Source organism: Oncorhynchus gorbuscha, linkage group LG15, assembly GCF_021184085.1.
Source record: "Oncorhynchus gorbuscha isolate QuinsamMale2020 ecotype Even-year linkage group LG15, OgorEven_v1.0, whole genome shotgun sequence".
NCBI classification, from domain to species: Eukaryota; Metazoa; Chordata; class Actinopteri; order Salmoniformes; family Salmonidae; genus Oncorhynchus; species Oncorhynchus gorbuscha.
This window is the reverse complement of record NC_060187.1, coordinates 11971611-11991851: the sequence shown is the minus strand read 5'-3', so window position 1 is coordinate 11991851 and position 20241 is coordinate 11971611. Positions and strand designations below refer to the sequence as shown.

General features: G+C 44.1%; 1 protein-coding gene across 2 annotated transcripts in view; it reads right to left on the bottom strand.

Moving 5' to 3' along the window:
• niban1a (niban apoptosis regulator 1a) overlaps positions 1–16148 on the bottom strand; it is a 28281-nt gene extending 12133 nt beyond the window's left edge. Inside the window, exons 1-4 of one of the 2 annotated variants that reach the window (XM_046300135.1) lie at positions 15930–16148; positions 7910–8040; positions 1883–2011; positions 1327–1447 (exon numbers count right to left, since the gene is read on the bottom strand). In XM_046300135.1, coding sequence (XP_046156091.1) covers positions 1327–1447; positions 1883–2011; positions 7910–8040; positions 15930–15984 — 436 coding nt within the window. In that variant the 5' untranslated portion in view covers positions 15985–16148. Of the gene's footprint in view, positions 1–1326; positions 1448–1882; positions 2012–7909; positions 8041–8174; positions 8279–15929 lie in introns of those variants that run through there. The other variant, XM_046300136.1, reaches the window with a different exon arrangement.
• Between the last annotated feature and the right edge of the window lie 4093 nt (positions 16149–20241).

Genomic DNA, 20241 nt, shown 5'->3' with positions numbered 1-20241 from the left:
CAGTCCCTCTCCTTCTTCGGGCGAAGTCAGTCCCTCTCCTTCTTCGGGCGACGTCAGTCCCTCTCCTTCTTCGGGCGAAGTCAGTCCCTCTCCTTCTTCGGCCGAAGTCAGTCCCTCTCCTTCTTCGGGCGACGTCACCGGCTTTCTAGACACCACCGATCCATGTTTCATTTTCGTTTTGTCTTGATCATACACACCTGGTTTCCATTCCATTCATTATGTTCCTTATTTAACCCTCTGATTTCCGTCTCTGTTTTGTGTGTTATTGTTTCTCCTTGTTCATGCTTTGGATTATTGTGTTTGTTCCTTGTTGGAATCCTACCTGTTGTTGAGTACATTTTGGATTATTACTCAGAACTGTGTCCTGTGCCTGACTCTGCATTTTTATTTTATTTTACCAACGACCTCACAAACAGCTGATGATCAGGTGTGTATTTTTAAGTTAGTGTTCATCTCTCGTGAGAAAATATATGATCAGATGTGCTACAGAACACAGTATTTATTTCCATCTGTGGACATATTTTACAGGAGAGGTAACGCTGCTTCTCCCAAAGTAGCTTGGACTAAAAAATGAAAACCCGCTCACTGTGCTCTCTACACGGCTAAAATAAGTTGAGGTGGGAGTTTGGGCAACAACAAAGTATTAGACAGAAATATGGCAACTTTCAAAAGAAGTGTTCGGCATGGCAACAGAGACCAAATGAAATAATCTCCCAACAGTCAAACACAAGCTGTATCAGTATCCAGGTGTATTATCGGTCCGGTTTTATCAAGACTGGTTTCTCTATGCTTCTGTGTCCCAGTAGGCAGGTTTGGGGCGGCAGGGTATCCTAGTGGTTAGAGCGTTGGACTAGTAACCGGAAGGTTGCAAGTTCAAACCCCCGAGCTGACAAGGTACAAATCTGTTTTTCTGCCCCTGAACAGGCAGTTAACCCACTGTTCCTAGGCGGTCATTGAAAATAAGAATTTGTTCTTAACTGACTTGCCTAGTTAAATAAAGGTTAAAAAAAAGAAGGTTTGAACACCCTTTGGGACAGACTGTATTTGCATTGGAATTCCACTGGACAAGTAGAACTCCTAGAGAATCCATAGAGACTGAAATAAAGGGATTTGTCTAGTGAGTGTGTAATGTTGTGTAGCAACACAGAGTGTGTAACCTAACCTACACACTATCTACAGAGTGTATATAGTCAGTATATGTCATAATATAGCTGGTAATATAGAGGCACATTATCGGTAAGTCAGTTTTGTTTACTTACTGTAACTCAACTCAATGTCATACACATGGTTGCCCACAACGGACAACCTTCTACATGATCTACTCACTGTTGGTTTCAGAAACAGGGAAGCATTGGTCCACCATGGCCATGTACTTCTCCTCTGTGGTGAGCACAGTGCCTCCTGTTGGTAGCAGCTTGTGGAGCGGGGGCACGCCCTTCACAAAGGTCTGGAACAGAACAGTCATTAGGGCTACTGGATCTTTTTCTGTTATTTATTCAGCTAAAGTATTCATTTTCCGTATGCCACCTATTCACCCATTCAGATAAAATGTTGCCCAATGACTGTGTCCTATCTCAGGGTTCCCCAACTGGCAGCTCGTGGGCCCAAATATATACATATATATTTTTATTTTGGAAATCTGTTCCATAGTATTCCCATGGTCGTATACAAATGTAAGGTTTGAAAGTATTATGTTTTTGTCAAATATTATATCTGTTTGGGCTTCTTGTGGTCAATTTGCAGTCTACAAATGATTTGTAATTATGTTCCAGCCCCCTGACCATCCACTGAATAATTGTTTTTCCTGCATCTGAATCTAGTTGATGGTCCCAGTCCTATATCATGGCTGTTAATAAGACTGTCATAAGAGCGTCCTGCTCACCTCAAAGCTGTCGTGACACTCCAGGCAGTAGTTGGCGCGAACCACCATGTATCTCTCCTTCCACTTCCGGGTATAATCAAAATGGAGGACCTGTTCCTCATACAGCACCTCCCCTGCCTTCGGAGGACCCTGAATAAACAAAGAGATGATGTCATGATGCCATGTCCATCTCCACGGTGGTAATCAAATCCAAGTTTGAGGCGAAATGCTTATTTTACTAGCTCCTAACAATGCAGTAACATGTCAAACAAGTATACAAATAATCAAAACGACAACAACAAGAAATCGTGAAATGTTGGGAACGAATCCAAAGAACCCAAATAGCACTGTAACAGTAATCCAAATGTAATCTAGACGTATGCACACCGTATGAATTTACGGAATAAATACTAAATGATATGGAAAGCAGTAGATATATTAGAATGAGATATGTCAAGAATCCAGTACACACAATATCCTGTAATGACTAAGCAAAAACAGGTTTTATAAATTTTTGCAAATTTATAAATGAATAAACACCTGATATATCACATTTACATAAGTATTCAGACCCTTTACTCAGTACTTTGTTGAAGCACCTTTGGCAGTAATTACAGCCTCGAGTCTTCTTGGGTTTGACGCTACAAGCTTGGCACACCTGTATTTGGGGGGTTTCTCCCATTCTTCTCTGCAGATCCTCTCAAGCTCTGTCAGGTTGGATGGGGAGCATCGCTGCACAGCTATTTTCAGGTCTCTCCAGAGATGTTTGATCAGGTTCAAGTCCGGGCTCTGGCTGGGCCACTCAAGGACATTCAGAGACTTGTCTCGAAGCCACTCCTGCATTGTCTTGGCTGTGTGCTTAGGGTCATTGTCCTGGTGGAAGGTGAACCTTCACCCCAGTCTGAGGTCCTGAGCACTCTGGACCAGGTTTTCATCAAGGATCTCTCTATACTTTGTTCCGTTCATCTTTCCCTCGAACCTGACTAGTCTCCCAGTCCCTGCCGCTGAAAAACATCTCCACCGCATGGTGTTGCCATCACCATGCTTCACCGTAGGGATGGTGCCAGGTTTCCTCCAGACGAGATGCTTGGCATTCAGGACAAAGAGTTCAATCTTGGTTACATCAGACCAGAGAATCTTGTTCTTTAGTTGCCTTTTGGCAAACTCCAAGCGGGCTGTCATGTGCCTTTTACTGAGAAGTGGCTTCCGTCTGGCCACTCTATCATAAAGGCCTGATTGGTGGAGTGCTGCAAAGATGGTTGTCCTTCTGGAAGGTTCTCCCATATCCACAGAGGAACTCTGGAGCTCTGCCAAAGTGACCATCGGGTTCTTGGTCACCTCCCTGAACAAGGCTGAGGAGTTATTCTGTCTGTAATAAAGCCCTTCTGATTGGCTGGGCCTGGATCCCCAGTGGATGGGTCAGCCTCTCAAGTGGGTGGGCCTATGCCCTCCCAGGCCCACCCATGGCTGCGCACCTGCCCAGTCATAAGAAATCCGTAGATTAGGACTGAATTAATTGATTTAAATTGACTGATTTCCTTACTGTATGTGAACTGTAACTCAGTGAAATTGTTGCATGTTGCATTTACATTTTTGTTGACTATAAATATGCAGTGTGTATGAACAGTGTAACTAAAATGCAATGTACAGCAGTATAAATAATAGAATGAGCTGTCGAGAATACAGTATTTAAATACACGCTACAAAACCCCATGGCAAAATGGATAGAATTGCAGGAATTTAAGTCACTGAAGACTGGTCCCTTTAATAATGTTTACAGTATATACAGTATAGATACAAATTAGTGGATACACCTGTCAGCCACACCCGTTGCTGACAGGTGTATAAAGCTGAGCACATAGCCATGCAATCTCCATAGACAAACATTGACAGTAGAATGGTCTTACTGAAAAGCTCAGGGACTTTCAATGTGGCACCGTCATAGGATGCCACCTTTCCAACAAGTCAGTTCATCAAATTTCTGCCCTGCTAGATTTGCCCCAGTCAACTGTAAGTGCTGTTATTGTGAAGTGGAAATATCTAGGAGCAACAATGGCTCAGCCATGAAGTGGTAGGCCATACAAGCTCACAGAACGGGACCGCTGAGTGCTGAAGCGTGTAAAAATCATCTGTTCTCATTTGCAACACTCACTACAGAGTTCCATACTTCCTCTGGAAGCAACGTCTGCACATGAACTGTTCGTCAGGAGCTTCAAGAAATGGGTTTCCATGGCTAAGCAGCTGCACACAAACCTAAGATCACCATGCGCAATTCCAAAAGTCTGCTGGAGTGGTGTAAAGCTCGCCGCCATTGGACTCTGGAACAATGGAAACGCAATCTCTGGAGTGATGAGTCACACTTCACCAACTGGCACCAGCAAACTAATCTGGGTTCGATGGAAGCCAGGAGAACGCTACCTGCCCCAATGCATAGTGCCAACTGTAAAGTTTGGTGGATGAGGAATAATGGTCTGGGGCTGTTTTTCATGGTTCAGGCTAGGCCTCTTAGTTCCAGGGAAGGGAAATGTTAACCCTACAGGATAGAATGACATTCTAAAAAATTCTGGACTTCTTGGCAACAGTTTGGAAGGCCCTTTCCTGTTTCAGCATTACACTTCCCCCATACACAAAGCAAGATCCATACAGAAATGCTTTGTCGCGATTGGTGTTGAAGAACCTGACTGGCCTGCACAGAGCCCTGACCTCAACCCCATCAAACACCTTTGGGATGAATTGGAACGCTGACTGCGAGCCAGGCCTAATCGCCCAACATCAGTGCCCGACCTCAGTAATGCTCTTGTGGCTGAATGGAAGCAAGTCCCCGCAGCAATGTTCCAACATCTAGTGGAAAGCCTTCCCAGAAAAATGGAGGATGTTATAGTAGCAAAGGTGGACGAACTCCATATTAATGCCCATGATTTTGGAATGAGATGTTTGACGAGCATGACTTTTGGTCATGTAGTGTATATACATCGAGCAGCAGTCTCTAAGGTGCAGGGTAGCCAGGTATCCGGTGGTAGCCAGATAGTGACAGTGTCTATGGTTCAAGGCAGGGTACTGGGCAGAAGCTGGCTAGTGATGACTGTTTTAACAGTCTGATGGCCTGGAGATAGAAGCAGTTTTTCTGTCTTTCAGTCACAGCTTTGATGCACCTGTACTGTGTCCGCCTTATAGATGTTAGCTGGGTGAACAGGTCGTGGCTCAGGTGTCTGAAGTCCTTGATGATCTTCTTGGCCTTCCTCTGACACTGGGTGCTGTATACTGTATGTCCTGCAAGAAGTATGCCCCCGGTGATGCGTTGGGCTGACTGCACCACCCTCTGGAGAGCCCTGTGGTTGCGAGCGGTACAGGAGCCATGACAGGTGGTGATACAGACTGACAGAATGCTCTCGATGGTGCATCTGTAGAAGTTTGTGAGGGTCTTAGGGGTAACGCCAAATTTATTCCACCTCCTGAGGTTGAAGGGGCACTGTTGCGCTTTCTTCACCACGCTCTTTGTGTGAAAGGTCTATTTCAGGTCCTCATCGATGTGCATGCAGAGGAACTTGAAGCTTTTGACCCTCTCCACTGCACCCCCGTTGGAGAGCGTGTTCTCTCTGCTGTCTCCTGTAGTCCATAATCAGCCCCTTTGTTTTGTTGACTTTGAGGGAGAGGTTATTTTGCTGGCAGCAGTCTGTCAGAGCTCTCACGTCCTGCCTGTATGCTGTCTTGTCGTTGGTAATCAGGCCTTCAACTGTTGTGTCATCAGCTTGGAGAGCACTATGGTGTTGAAGACTGAGCTGTAGTCAATGAACAGCATTCTTCCATATTCCTCTTGTCCAAGTTAGATAGGGCAGTGTGCTGGGCAATGGCAATTGTGTCGTCTGTGGATCTGTTGTGGCGGTATGCAAATTGTAGTGCGTCTTCTAGGGTGTCGGGTAAGGTGGAACAAAGGAGGCTGGTGGGAGGAGCTATAGGAGGATGGGCTCATTGTAATGGCTGGAATGGAACACAGACACGTGGTTTCCATATGTTTGATACCGTTCCATTTATTCCATTTCAGCCATTACAATGAGCCCGTCCTCCTATTGCTCTTCCCATCAGCCTCCACTGAGGTGGAGGTGATTTGATCCTTAACTAGCCTCTCAAAGCACTTTTTGATGACAGAAGTGAGTGCTTCGGGGCGATGGTCATTTAGTTCAGTTACCTTTGGCTTTCTTGGGTACAGGAACAATGGTGGACATCTTGATGCAAGATGGGACAACAGACTGGTATAGGGAGAGATTGAATACGGTCTGCACATACCCTGAGGACAGCTTGGGATGCCGTCTTAGCCGGCAGCCTTGCGAGGATTAGTACGCTTAAATGTCTTACTCATGTTGGTATCTGTACTGATGGCGTAAAAGTCATGACAGGGAGACATCGTGGAGTGGTAACGCGCTTGCAAGCAGTTGCTCCCGACGCCACATGGGTACACTGCAGCATCCACCAAGAGGCTCTTGCTGCCAATGGAATGCCTGACAGCTTGAAAGACGTTTTGGACACTACAGTGAAAATGGTTCAGCAAGGCCCCTGAACTCTCGTGTATTTTCTGTACTATGCAATGATATGGGCAGCGACCATGTAACGCTTTTACAACATACAGAAGTGCGATGGTTATCAAGGAGCAAAGTATTGACATGTTTTTTTAAATTGAGAGACGAGCTTAAAGTTGTATTTACTGACCATCATTTTCACTTGTCTGACCGCTTGATGATGAGGAGTTTCTCACACGACTGGTCTATCTGTTTTTTCTCACCTGAATGATCTGAATCTAGGATTACAAGGACTCTCCGCAACTATACTCATTGTGCGGGACAAAATTGAGGCTTTGATTAAGAAGTTGGAGCTCTTCTCTGTCTGCATTAACAAGGACAACACACAGGTCTTTCCATTGTATGATTTGTTGTGTGCATATGAACTCAAGCTTACAGACAAGGTCATATGTGATATTTCGAAGCACCTGAGTGAGTTGGGTGCGCAATTACGCAGGTACTTCCCCCCAAATGGATGACACAAACAACTGGATACGTTATCCCTTTCATGCCCTGCCTCCAGTCCACTTACCCATATCTGAACAAGAGAGACTCATCGAAATTGCAACAAGCGGTTCTGTGAAAATGTCATTTAATCAGAAGTCACTGCCAGATTTCTGGATTGGGGCATCCCAATCAGAGTATCCTGCCAGGCAAATCGCACTGTTAAGACACTGATGCCCTTTGCAACCACGTACCTATGTGAGAGTGGCCCTCACTGGCATGAAAACTAAATATAAGCACAGACTGTGTGGAGAAAATAATTTAAAACTGAGACTCTCCAATACAACCCAACATTTGCAGAGTTATGTGCATCCTTTCAAGCACACCATTCTCATTAACATGTGGTCAGTTATTCACAATTTTTGATTAACAAATAAGGTTTTATATGTAAGATGGTTAAACTAAAGCGCAAAATGATTGATTCTTTTTATATTATTGTATGTGCCCTGGTCCTATAAGAGCTCTTTGTCACTTCCCACAAGCCAGGTTGTGACAAAAACTCAAACTCATTCTTATGTTTAATAAATGTATCGTATAGTGTGTGTGTGGCAGGCTTACAATGATGGCAAAAAACAACATTTGAGAGTAAGCTGTCCCTGGTGCTAGAGGGGGTACAGCTGGAGGTTGAATGTTTAAAGGGGTACGGGATTATAAAAAGTTTGGGAACCACTGTGTCAGACCAACGTTGAACCGTCCTTAGCATTGGTGCTTCCTGCTTAAGTTTCTGCCTTTTGGCAGGGAGGAGCAGAATGGAGGTGTGATCCGATTTGCCAAAGGGAGGGTGAGGGAGGGCCTTGTAGCTGTCCTGGAAGGGAGGCGTGTTCTTTCTACGTCAATGGAGAGATCCACTGAACACACACACACACACACACACACACACACACACACACACACACACACACACACACACACACACACACACACACACACACACACACACACACACACACACACACACACACACACACACACACACACAAAACCTCCTTACCCTTTGTTTGAGGAGCTGTTTTATTTTCTCTTTCTGTTGCTCCAGCTCATCCTGGACTTGGGAGAAGAAGACCACAGAGTACTGTCTCCTGTAGTGGGGACTGAACTCCTTCAGCTCTGCGTCCGCACAACCTATTAACAACAACACACAGACATACAGTAACTATTAGCATTATACAGTAGTAGCAGATAACAGAAATAGCTATGGTAATTCGGTCTAGGGGGTAGTATTAGTAAGGAAGTGGACAGGGAAGATAAGAAAAAACCTAGAGCAGGAAAAGGAGAAGTTCTGATGAGGCTTACTTCATAGACCTTGATTCAGCTTTAAAACTCCTGTGCCTCTGACTGTAACTCCCGCTTTGCTCATCAGTATTTTTCCACTGTGAGCTCTGCCCGTACCGTATCGTCTTACACAACACCTAGACTGCCAGGGAAGTCACTCAAGCCCTTCACACTGACAGACACAAACCAGGTGACATCATAGGGACTGTAGCCTATGTAGGGAATCACAGCACACAGAGCTTAGAGACCACATACGGCAGTCGTTACTGTTCATTACACCCCCTCTATCTCTCCTCTCTCTTTCGCTCTTTCTCTCTGACTAAGGGTTGCATGAGTAAGTAATTGGGTGTATGTACTGGCCCAATCAGACTGTCTTTCTCTGTGCAGAGGGCCATGCGGTGCTCCAGTCCAAGGCCACCAGACTACCCTCTCAGCATCAAGCAGATCCCTTACACACACACACACACACACACACACACACACACACACACACACACACACACACACACACACACACACACACACACACACACACACACACACACACACACACACACACACACACACACACACACACACACACACACATACGCTGCTCTACCTCTCTCTGCTGACTGTCAGATCAGACGACTACACACAAACAGTCTCCCATTTCACTTTAGTTTCCAGTTAATCATTCCCAGGCAGATCCATGAATATGGATCTAGTTCTGTGGAAAAGCAAAACAGACGGATAGAGGTATGGAGGGCCTGTGACTCTGTCAGTAACAGCATCCTTGCCCAGAGATATTCCATATACTAAGACTGAATCTGTCAGCAGTGCTACAGGTCTCAGAGATCATATTGCTGTACAAGATTATCTAGATGTAATGAGTGTGTCTGTAATGAGTGTATGTTGACTGCACTGTCATTACCTCAGTGTGTAATAGCAGGATGTGTTACAGAAGATACGGAGTGTGTGACCACAGAGCTCAGTGTATCACTATGGAAACAGTGATGTTTCATTTTTGAAAAACCTGCTACAGTACAGAACAGCTAAACCCCTCTTTTACCTACTACAGTACAGAACAGCTAAACCCCTCTTTTACCTGCTACAGTACAGAACAGCTAAACCCCTCTTTTACCTACTACAGTACAGAACAGCTAAACCCCTCCTCTACCTACTACAGTACAGAACAGCTAAACCCCTCCTCTACCTACTACAGTACAGAACAGCTAACCCCTCCTCTACCTACTACAGTACAGAACAGCTAAACCCCTCTACCTACTACAGTACAGAACAGCTAACCCCCTCGTTTACCTACTACAGTACATAACAGCTAAACCCCTCTACCTACTACAGTACAGAACAGCTAACCCCTCCTCTACCTACTACAGTACAGAACAGCTAAACCCCTCCTCTACCTACTACAGTACAGAACAGCTAAACCCCTCCTCTACCTACTACAGTACAGAACAGCTAAACCCCTCCTCTACCTACTACAGTACAGAACTGTGGTCCTTCTGTAGCTCAGTTGGTAGAGCATGGCGCTTGTAACGCCAGGGTAGTGGGTTCGATCCCCGGGACCACCCATACGTAGAATGTATGCACACATGACTGTAAGTCGCTTTGGATAAAAGCGTCTGCTAAATGGCATATATTATTATTATTATTATAACAGCTAAACCCCTCTTTTACCTAAAGTACAGAGCAGAGCCTCACATTATCCATTCAGCTTGGTCCTGCATCATCAACTTTTAAGCTAAAATGTGGATTAAAAAATATATATATATTTATGAAATTCCTCCTGTATTCCCTTCCAGCCCGGACGAAATGGAGAACAAAAATGCATTGATGGAAGTTGGATAATGGTGAAATGATTAGAGTGCACGTGTTGAGAGCTCATTATTTGCAACAGTGTGACACAAGTCACTATTATCCAGGACAGGGTATCTGGTGTTATTCGCTTAACTGTATCAATAACCAAGAGAGAGAAAGAGAGACAGAGAGATCAACATCTTCAGTGGAACTTCCCCCCCATGAGGCATTGTTGTTTTTTCCTCAGGTCTCCGCTGTTAAACAATCACCTAGTTGAAGGTAGTTCCGTCTCCTCTCTCTGTGTGCCCTAACAAGGCCATTTCCCCACTGATCACTGCAGTGCTTATCAGACTAAAGTCTCCCTTCCTTATATCCACATTCCTCTGGCTACGGCACTCACAGAGTGGATATCCTGCAACATAGAGCCATGACCCAACCCGTAACATTGTTTGCTCCCATTTCATTCAAGATGCTTGTGTGTGTGTGTGTGTGTGTGTGTGTGTGTGTGTGTGTGTGCGTGCGTGCGTGCGTGCGTGCGTGCGTGTGCGTGCGCGTGTGTGTGCGTGCGCGTGTGTGTGCGTGCGCGTGTGTGGATGCAGTAGTGTGTAAATGAACTAATTGTCTACGTTGTATCAAACTAATGATATAACTCTGAGTGATCATACTCAGAGTTACATATAATACAAGTTTACTATAATACCACCTGACCTGGTGCCAATGCATGGGGAACATAAAAAAAAAAAAAGTTTTATTTCACCTTTATTTAACCAGGTAGGCTAGTTGAGAACAAGTTCTCATTTGCAACTGTGACCTGGCTGAAGAGGAAGTATCTGTTTCATGCTTGAAACATGTTTTATTTTGTCTGCATTACACTGAGACTGGATGTGTCAACCAGTTTGAGGTGTGAGCGGTACCCATCTTCAGGAGTGAAGCAGCGGTCTAAGGCACTGCATTTCAGTGCTAGAGGCGTCACTACAGACCCTGGTTTGATTCCAGGTTGTATCACAACTGGCCATAATTGGGAATCCCATATGGCGGCGCACAATTGGCCCAGCATCGTCTGGGTTAGGGGAGGGTTTGGCCCAGCATCGTCTGGGTTAGGGGAGGGTTTGGCCCAGCATCGTCTGGGTTAGGGGAGGGTTTGGCCCAGCATCGTCTGGGTTAGGGGAGGGTTTGGCCCAGCATCGTCTGGGTTAGGGGAGGGTTTGTTCTTGACTGACGTGCCTAGTTAAATAAAGGTTAAATAAATGAAATAAAAACATATTCAGGAGTGTGTAGTGTTTGTGTTGGGGCAGGATGGAAGAACAGGAGTCTCCAGTGAAACAGGGCTTACTGTGCTGAAGCACTCTTCCACTGAACACTCGTACCATAGCGCACAGTCTCAGGCAGACCTAACACAAGGGGTGCATGTTTTGGTCTTTGCCCGAGCGCTATACAGCTGATCAAATCATCAAAGCTTGATGATTAGTTGATTATTTAAATTAGCTGTCTAGTGCTCAGGCAAAAAACAAAATGTGTACCCCTTGGGGATAAGCTGAGTTCGGCTATATGACACCTATATGACACCTCTCCAGTGGTCTGTATACTTTTAAGCCCAACACGGGAGGCTGAAAAAATACTTAGTGGTCGCCAAAGTTCCGGAGCATGTCTTTAACATCCTCCAACACATGATCCATACAACCTATAAAGCCATTCTGTGTAGACCAGACTGTAAAGATGCTGATCGCCAGGCCTGCTTGCCATTCAGGTCACAAGCAGTAAAAGTTCATGTTTATGCCACATCACTATGTGACCAGCGTTCTAAAGACCATATGTTCAGTCTCTGAAGTAGTGTGTGTTGGTGTAGGTGTGTGTCAACGAGACAGTCTTCTAGTCACTCCCCCCTGCTGGTTGCTAACAGCCTTTCACACAGCATTTGCGTGTCTGCTGTGCTTCGAATAGGAAAATACTAATAAACAAATGTTGGTAGTGGTTTTAAATATTGAGTCGCCCAACAATCAGCAGACCAACCCAGAGCAGGGTCATAGGCAGGAGCTTACACCTGTGTGTTAATGGTGTTGTGTTGTTGGATGGCAAGCTCTACAGGCTATACCATTACATCGCCCATCCACAACCCCATTCATCACCCCATTATGTAAAGGAGCTTCTTCAACCTAGTTCTGTGGAGTAGGTGTTGTCACGGTGAAAAAGGTTTTGTGTTCCGATGAGATTATTTGAATTTTTAGAGGGAGTTTTTTGGGGGATGTGGGTTTGGCTCAATTTGCAGAGCATTGACACAAACAAACACACACACACACACACACACACACACACACACACACACACACACACACACACACACACACACACACACACACACACACACACACACACACACACACACACACACACACACACACACACACACACACACACACACACACACACACACACACACACACACACATAATAAACTGAGTATGTGCTGCTTTACTGGTGACCTCAGTGATGTATGTGATAGGAACATGCTTTCCCTACAGGCTTCTTCGGCAGTAGTAGTGTGTGTGCCTGTGGGAGGGCTGTGAAATGACATCAGGGAGCCATGGGATGCTGGGATTCATGAGTGTTATAACAATATAACGTCATCATCGATATTGATGGACTGCCAGAAGCAAGTCCAATATTTCCCCATGGAAGAAATCTCTGGCTCTACACTGTTTAATATAAGACATGACTAGGACATTGTGCAATCCCATCCACTGCCTGTGTGTGTGTTATGTATTGTACTGTATGTGTGTGTAACACAACTTGATACCACAAGAAGTGTTACTGCCATAGGTTAACTATCATAACCTGGTCCTGCAGTATTACGGAGGTCTGGGGTTGAAGCTGTAACATAGCTTTTTATGAACCATGACTCAAAACAACTTCTAACAACTAGTCACTGTCATTCAAAGTACTAACTGACCTAAACCTGGGCATTGATCATGGGAATGTGTCTAGTGTTGTAGCAGTACCACAGATAGAACAATGAGACAGATAGTTCACCAGATGTATAAATGTGAAGCATCCGCTTGGCGTTTCCACTCACTACCAAATATGGTAGTGGGGAAGCCCAGTGGCCAGCAGTGGGAGAAAATGGAACGAGATGGATTTTGGCCGACATTCTGCAAATTTCCTCATCAATAAAACATTTGATCTCAATACAGTTTTCTGTTTCCAAAACTGAATCAACGTTACCCTTTTCCAAAGTTTAAAAACATTGCGTTGTTTAGAAGGAGTGAAAAGGCGAATTGAGCTATATGCACAAGCGCAATTTACAGAGTAGGCGTTCCGAAATGGTAATATGTAAATATGTGCTAGAATGTGCCAATAGGATCTCGCTAGCTCCTGCTTGGCTCTGCCCACCTCCTTGTATGTTCTGCCCGCTATGACTCATTTGTTTCCATTTGAAACGACAGGCTGTGGTCTATCTTGGTATAGTTCTAAAAATCTTTGGCAGTACCACACAGTGGCATCATACTAACAAAAACACAGCTTGCCTGTGTGGAAAACATACATTTTCTTCAGGTGATGTCATACCAGCCGACATCCCTTTCATGTGTTGCCCCATAGAAGAGGATTTACTGCGTCATTGTAGTTTGGCTCGGTTCTATCAGATAAAAACAGCCACTTTCATTTATAACAACCATAGTTGCTACTGCACACGGAACTCAACCATACCATGACACTATTCAATAGTCAGACATCGTGCAGAAACTCTTTGCCATTCAAACTGGAAGCTTGATGGCTCAATGTTTGTATGGGAGTTGATTTGTCTTTCTTTGTTTAATACACAGCGCTGACCACTCAGTCAACAAGCCTGAATAAACAACAGGTGGGCTCACTCGCAGCGCTGCTTAGTCTCTGCAGAAACACTCTAGCTTGAGCCAGGCGTTTGAATATCTCAGAGATTGTGTCATTCCAGCTGGGGGAAACTGGCAACAGCAGAATAATGGCAAGCTGACTATTCATTCAAAGAGAAATAATGCCTGCTAAAAAGAACTTCCTGGAAAAGCAAAAGCTCTAATAATAATATATCCTGTATTTCTGTGCAATTGTTTACATGTTTTGTGTCCTGAGCTCAGAGGACCATGAAGCTCTAGAGTTTACAGGCCAATCACACACCAGTTCAAGTGGCCCAAGGATATGGTTTTCATTTGACTCTGTGCTTTTCATAGGCAGCAGCAGCATATGCTCTCTGACTGATTCAGTGTTCATTGTCAGTGATGATTGTCCATGTATATTGATATCATGGATCACACACATTGCAGTAATTCAGAAGTCAGTTATGTTCTGGAGGGAGCCCGGCTCTGTGACAGTCAGGTAACTGTATATAGTGTCACCTCAGATATTGTTCTTCAGACTTCATCTGACAATTAAAATGAATTCAACTTCTTCAAGACTCTTGAGAAGGGTAATGATGACACTTAGTAATGAGAGAAGCTTCATTCTATCGGGTAGGGTTGTCTGTTAGTGAATCATGTACTACCATACAGACACACTCACAACAGGGTGGAACCCACACACCCACAGACAATTCATGGTAATGGAATCACTAGCTCAAACAACTAACCCTGTCTGTACCACTGCCACCCAAATTTGGCCTCTGAGGCTTTTGTTGGAGGAGCAAGGAACGTTATCACAATGAAAAGAGGCATCATCGCTTTGGACAGTGTTATTATTCATATCGGATGATTGTTAATGGTAGAGAATGACGTGGCTAAGCACTTTCCATTAGCACCTGCTGCCAAACACACACACACAGACAGGAACACACACACACACACACACACAGGAACACACACACACACACACACAGACACACACACAGGAACACACACACACAGACACACAGACAGGAACACACACACACACACACAGACACACAGACACACACACAGGAACACACACACACACAGACACACACAGTGAATGAGAAATACATGAGAAATGCATCATCCTTTGTACACTGTCCCAACCCGTATGTTTCTCAATAGTCACCACAGTAACCTGAAGAGAGGTAGAAAGGTAAAACAGGTCCAGTCACTTTTTGACTACTTCTCATTTTTCAGCTGCCTGCAGGGCGAGAATGACTGGACTGACCTGATAAAGCACTGCCAGATACACCTGGACAGACGGACAGACAGGACAGGAAGGCGTGCGGGCGGGACGGACGGACGGACGGACAGACAGACCCTATACTGTAACTGTATAATTCCCATGACATGAAAGATAAAGTATGTCTTTGCTGTCAAATATCTAGGCTACTGATATAACATGATGCAGGCTACAGCCACATCTGACCAGACAGTGTAGCTATCATCCAGGATGATCCTAACACCAGATGGTGTAGTTATGATCCTACATTCCATCCATTTTTTTAAATGTGAGATCTTTCTCAGATGACATTGACAATGCAATTTGTTATTTGCTCATTTTACACGGTAGACTAGGGTCATCTCAAGTGTCATTCAAAAATGTACACTGAATAATCCCTATGCTATGTCTCATAGTATGTTGCACATTTCACATTTCACAAAATATTATGCTTTTTAGGCTATTCCAATGTGTGTCGTCCCCCGTCCCCTCCAACAGTCCATGATTTGATTTGAATATCTGTCTTTTCCTGAACAAACATGAGGTAAAAATATTATATGATAAAAAGAAAAACGGGTTCCACGAGTTCAAATCTATTCTGTCAAAGACCAAATCAAGCTATTAGCCTAAGCTATGTGTCAGTGTGAATCGTGAAGTAAAAAAAAAGTTTAATAAATTGTTTTGTCAAATTTTGTCAATGGAAAACAGAGTGGCATAATCTTACCATAAGCTTACCGTCTCCAGTAAATGTTTACCGCGCTAACGCGTCTATAGTGGAGCGAAAGGTAAGAGCTCACATAATCATTTGAAAAAGCGTCCTTTACCTCTTATGTAGTTGGATTTACTTTCATCCAGGAGACTGGACGGTGATATCCCCATGGTGGCGAGCTGATGTGGACAAGGGTCTAGTCTCTGCACGTTGGGTTAACTCCGGTGTTGTCTCTCGTATCCTTCGCTGCGTCGCACAGTGTCGATGCCTCTCTCTCCCTCTCTCTCCCAGTGACTGTCATTCAATGCCAGCTGTTATTGTGAACTCCCCATCCCACAAGCGCTACTTCCTCGTTCTCGTTAATTCTTTGGACCCTATGCCACTGGCCAAGCACACACCCCCGCAGCCCGACCTCCGGAGCCCCCCAATATATATATTATTAAAAGTAAAAATTCTTAAAATTCTAGTAAAAATCTCATTCTCATGGAAAAATGTATAGAATAGCAAGAAATATGCTCAGAGATCCTGGACAATCCTTGTCCGGAAGGGAAACTTTTATCTTAAAAAATAAGGTTTTTGTTGCATTATTTTAGCTTAAAATTTACATTTTGCGACATTTTTTAATGATCAATTATTACTCATTTCCATGTGATTTATTTCCTGAGAAACTCTCAAAAAAAGCGTTAACTTTTCTATTATTTGTCAACTTTCTTTCTCCTTGCATTATTGGGAAGGGCTGTTTACCAAGCATGATAAAAAAAATATTGCATTTTATTTGCCTTGTCAACTCAGTCACTGAACAAACGTTTTAATCACTGTTCTGCAACATGTGATGAAACAATGGAAGTATTTGCTGTGCTAGACCTAAGGGATAATGTTTGCTTTATAAATGTTATTTTATGTTCTAAATCTAGAAAAACATGCCAAAATGCTAACGGAATTACCCCTGGAGCATTTAATAGTGCTATAAAACAACACACAGTGCTATAAATCCTCACTCGGACCTTACGTGGGCCCGTTATACTGCCCTAAGCCAACGCCCTATGTATTCTCCCCCGAAATTCTTTTAGCTTCAAGCCAGCAGGCTCTACTTTTATTTTTGGCAAAATGATAACATCAGTCTAAGTTGTAGGACTATGGAAAATACTATAGACCTTCTAGTTAACACAACCAGAGACAGCTAGTTATGGGAGCAGCAGCCTTATCCAACTCCCCACAACTAAAAAGCCTACTATGTGCCTGAGCAATCGTTCCTCCCCTCATCCTTCCTTAGGGACATACATTAATGTATTTGATATGTGTTTTCACTGTCTCCTCCTCCTCCCTAGCGCCTGTCTCTGAACCATAGGACCCCAGGGAACCATACACTACAGCTACAGTGCCTTCAGAAAGTATTCATAACCTTTGCCTTTTTCCACATTATGTTGTGTTACAGCCTTAATTCATGATTGTGGACTTCAGGAAACAGCAGAGGGAACACCCCCCTATCCACATCGATGGGACAGTAGTGAAGAGGGCAGTAAGTTTTAAGTTCCTCGGTGTACACATCACAGACAAACTGAATTGGTCCACCCACACAGACAGCATCGTGAAGAAGGCGCAGCAGCGCCTCTTCAACCTCAGGAGGCTGAAGAAATTCGGCTTGTCACCAAAAGCACTCACAAACTTCTACAGATGCACAATCGAGAGCATCCTGTCGGGCTGTATCACCGCCGGGTACGGCAACTGCTCCGCCCACAACCGTAAGGCTCTCCAGAGGGTAGTGAGGTCTGCACAACGCATCACCGGGGGCAAACTACCTGCCCTCCAGGACACCTACACCACCCGATGTCACAGGAAGGCCATAAAGATCATCAAGGACAACAACCATCCGAGCCACTGCCTGTTCACCCCGCTATCATCCAGAAGGCGAGGTCAGTACAGGAGCATCAAAGCAGGGACCGAGAGTCTGAAAAACAGCTTCTATCTCAAGGCCATCAGACTGTTAAACAGCCACCACTAACATTGAGTGGCTGCTGCCAACACACTGACTCAACTCCAGCCACTTTAATAATGGGAATTGATGGGAGTTGATGTAAAATATATCACTAGCCACTTTAAACAATGCTACTTAATATAATGTTTACATACCCTACATTATTCATCTCATATGTATACGTATATACTGTACTCTATATCATCTACTGCATCTTTATGTAATACATGTATCACTAGCCACTTTAAACTATGCCACTTTGTTTACATACCCTACATTACTTATCTCATATGAATATACTGTACTCGATACCATCTACTGCATCTTGCCTATGCCGCTCTGTACCATCACTCATTCATATATCTTTATGTACATACTCTTTATTCTTTATCCCTTTACACTTGTGTGTATAAGGTAGTTGTTTTGGAATTGTTCGTTAGATTACTCGTTGGTTATTACTGCATTGTCGGAACTAGAAGCACATGCATTTTGCTACACTCGCATTAACATCTGCTAACCATGTGACAAATAAATTTGATTTGATTTCAAAGTGGATTTCTCCCCTACATCTACACACAGTATGCCATAATGACAAAGTGAAAACATGTTTTTAGAAATATTTCCACATTTATTGAATACAGAAATATCTCATTTACATAAGTATTCACACCACTGCTTCAATGCATGTTTGAATCACCTTTGGCAGCGATTACTCCTGTGAGTCTTTCTGGGTAAGTCTGTAAGAGCTTTGCACACCTGTATTGTACAATATTTGCACATTATTCTTTTTAAAGTTCTTCAAGCTCTGTCAAGTTGGTTGTTGATCATTGCTAGACAGCCATTTTAAGTCTTGTCATAGATTTTCAAACCGATATAAGTCGAAATTGTAACTAGGCCACTCAGAAACATACAATGGCATCTTGGTAAGCAACTCCAGTTTTATCTTTGGCCTTGTGTTTTAGGTTTATCGTCCTGCTGAAAGGTGAATTCATCTCCGAGTGTCTGGTGGAAAGCAGACTGAACCAGGATTTGGCTTTGCTAAGCTCCATTCTGTTTATTTTTTATCCTGGAAAAACTCCCATGTCCTTAACGATACAAGCATACCCATAACACCATGCTGCCACCACTACACTATGCTTGAAAATATGTAGGGTGGTACTTGGTAATGTGTTGTATTGGATTTACTAAAAAGGGAAAAAAGTTATTTGCTTTGCCACATTCTTTGCAGTATTACATTCGTGCCTTGTTGCAGACAGAATGCACGTTTTGGAATATTTTGTACTCAAATCAAATCCCATTTTATTTGTCACATGCGCCGAATACAACAGGTGTATAACTTACAGTGAAATGTTTACTTACCAGCCCTTAACCAACTATGTAGTTTAAAGAAAATAGAGTTAAGAAAATATTTAATAAATAAACTAAAGTTAAATAAAAAAATTTAAAAAACACAATAAGAAAAAGAATAATGAGGCTATATACAGGGGGTAATGGTACCGCGTCAGTGTGCGGGGTACAGGTTAGTCGAGGTCATTTGTAGATGTAGGTCGGGGTGAAGTGACTATGCATAGATAATAAATAGCGAGTAGCAGCAATGTAGAAACAAAGGGTGTGGGGGGGGGGGGTCAATTCAAATGATCTGGGTGGCCATTTGATTAATTGTTCAGCAGTCATTTGGCTTGGAGATAGAAGCTGTTAAGGAGCCTTTTGGACCTAGACTTGGTGCTCCGATGTCGCTTGTTCCGGGCTGCAGGCACTACCCTCTGTAGCACCTTGTGGTCAGATGCCGAGCAGTTGCCATACCAGGCAATGATGCAACCGGCCAGGCTGCTCTTGATGGTGCAGCTGTAGAACTTTTAGAGGATCTGGGGACCCATGCCAAATCTTTTCAGTCTCCTCAGGTGGAAAAGGTGTTGTCGTGCCCTCTTCACGACTTTCTCGGTGTGTTTGGACCATGATAGTTTGTTGGGAATGTGGACACAAATTAACTTGAAACTCTCAACCCGCTCCACTACAGTCCCATCGATGTGAATGGGGGCGTGTTCGGCCCTCCTTTTCCTGTAGTCCACAATTAACTCCTTTTGTCTTGCTCACATTGAGGGAGAGATTGTTGTCCTGGCACCACACTGCCAGGTCTCTGACGTAGCCTATAGGATGTCTCATTGTTGTCGGTGATCAGGCCTACCACCGTTGTGTCGTCAGCAAACTTAATGATGGTGTTGGAGTCGTGCTTGGCCATGCAGTCGTGGGTGAACAGGGAGTACAGGAGGGGACTAAGCACGCACCCCTGAGGTGCCCCTGTTTTGAGGATGAGCGTGGCAGATGTGTTGGTGCCTACTCTTACCACCTGGGGGCAGCCCGTCAGGAATTCCAGGATCCAGTTACAGAGGGAGGTGTTTAGCCCCAAATTCCTTAGCTTAGCGATGAGCTTTGAGTGGACTATGGTGTTGAA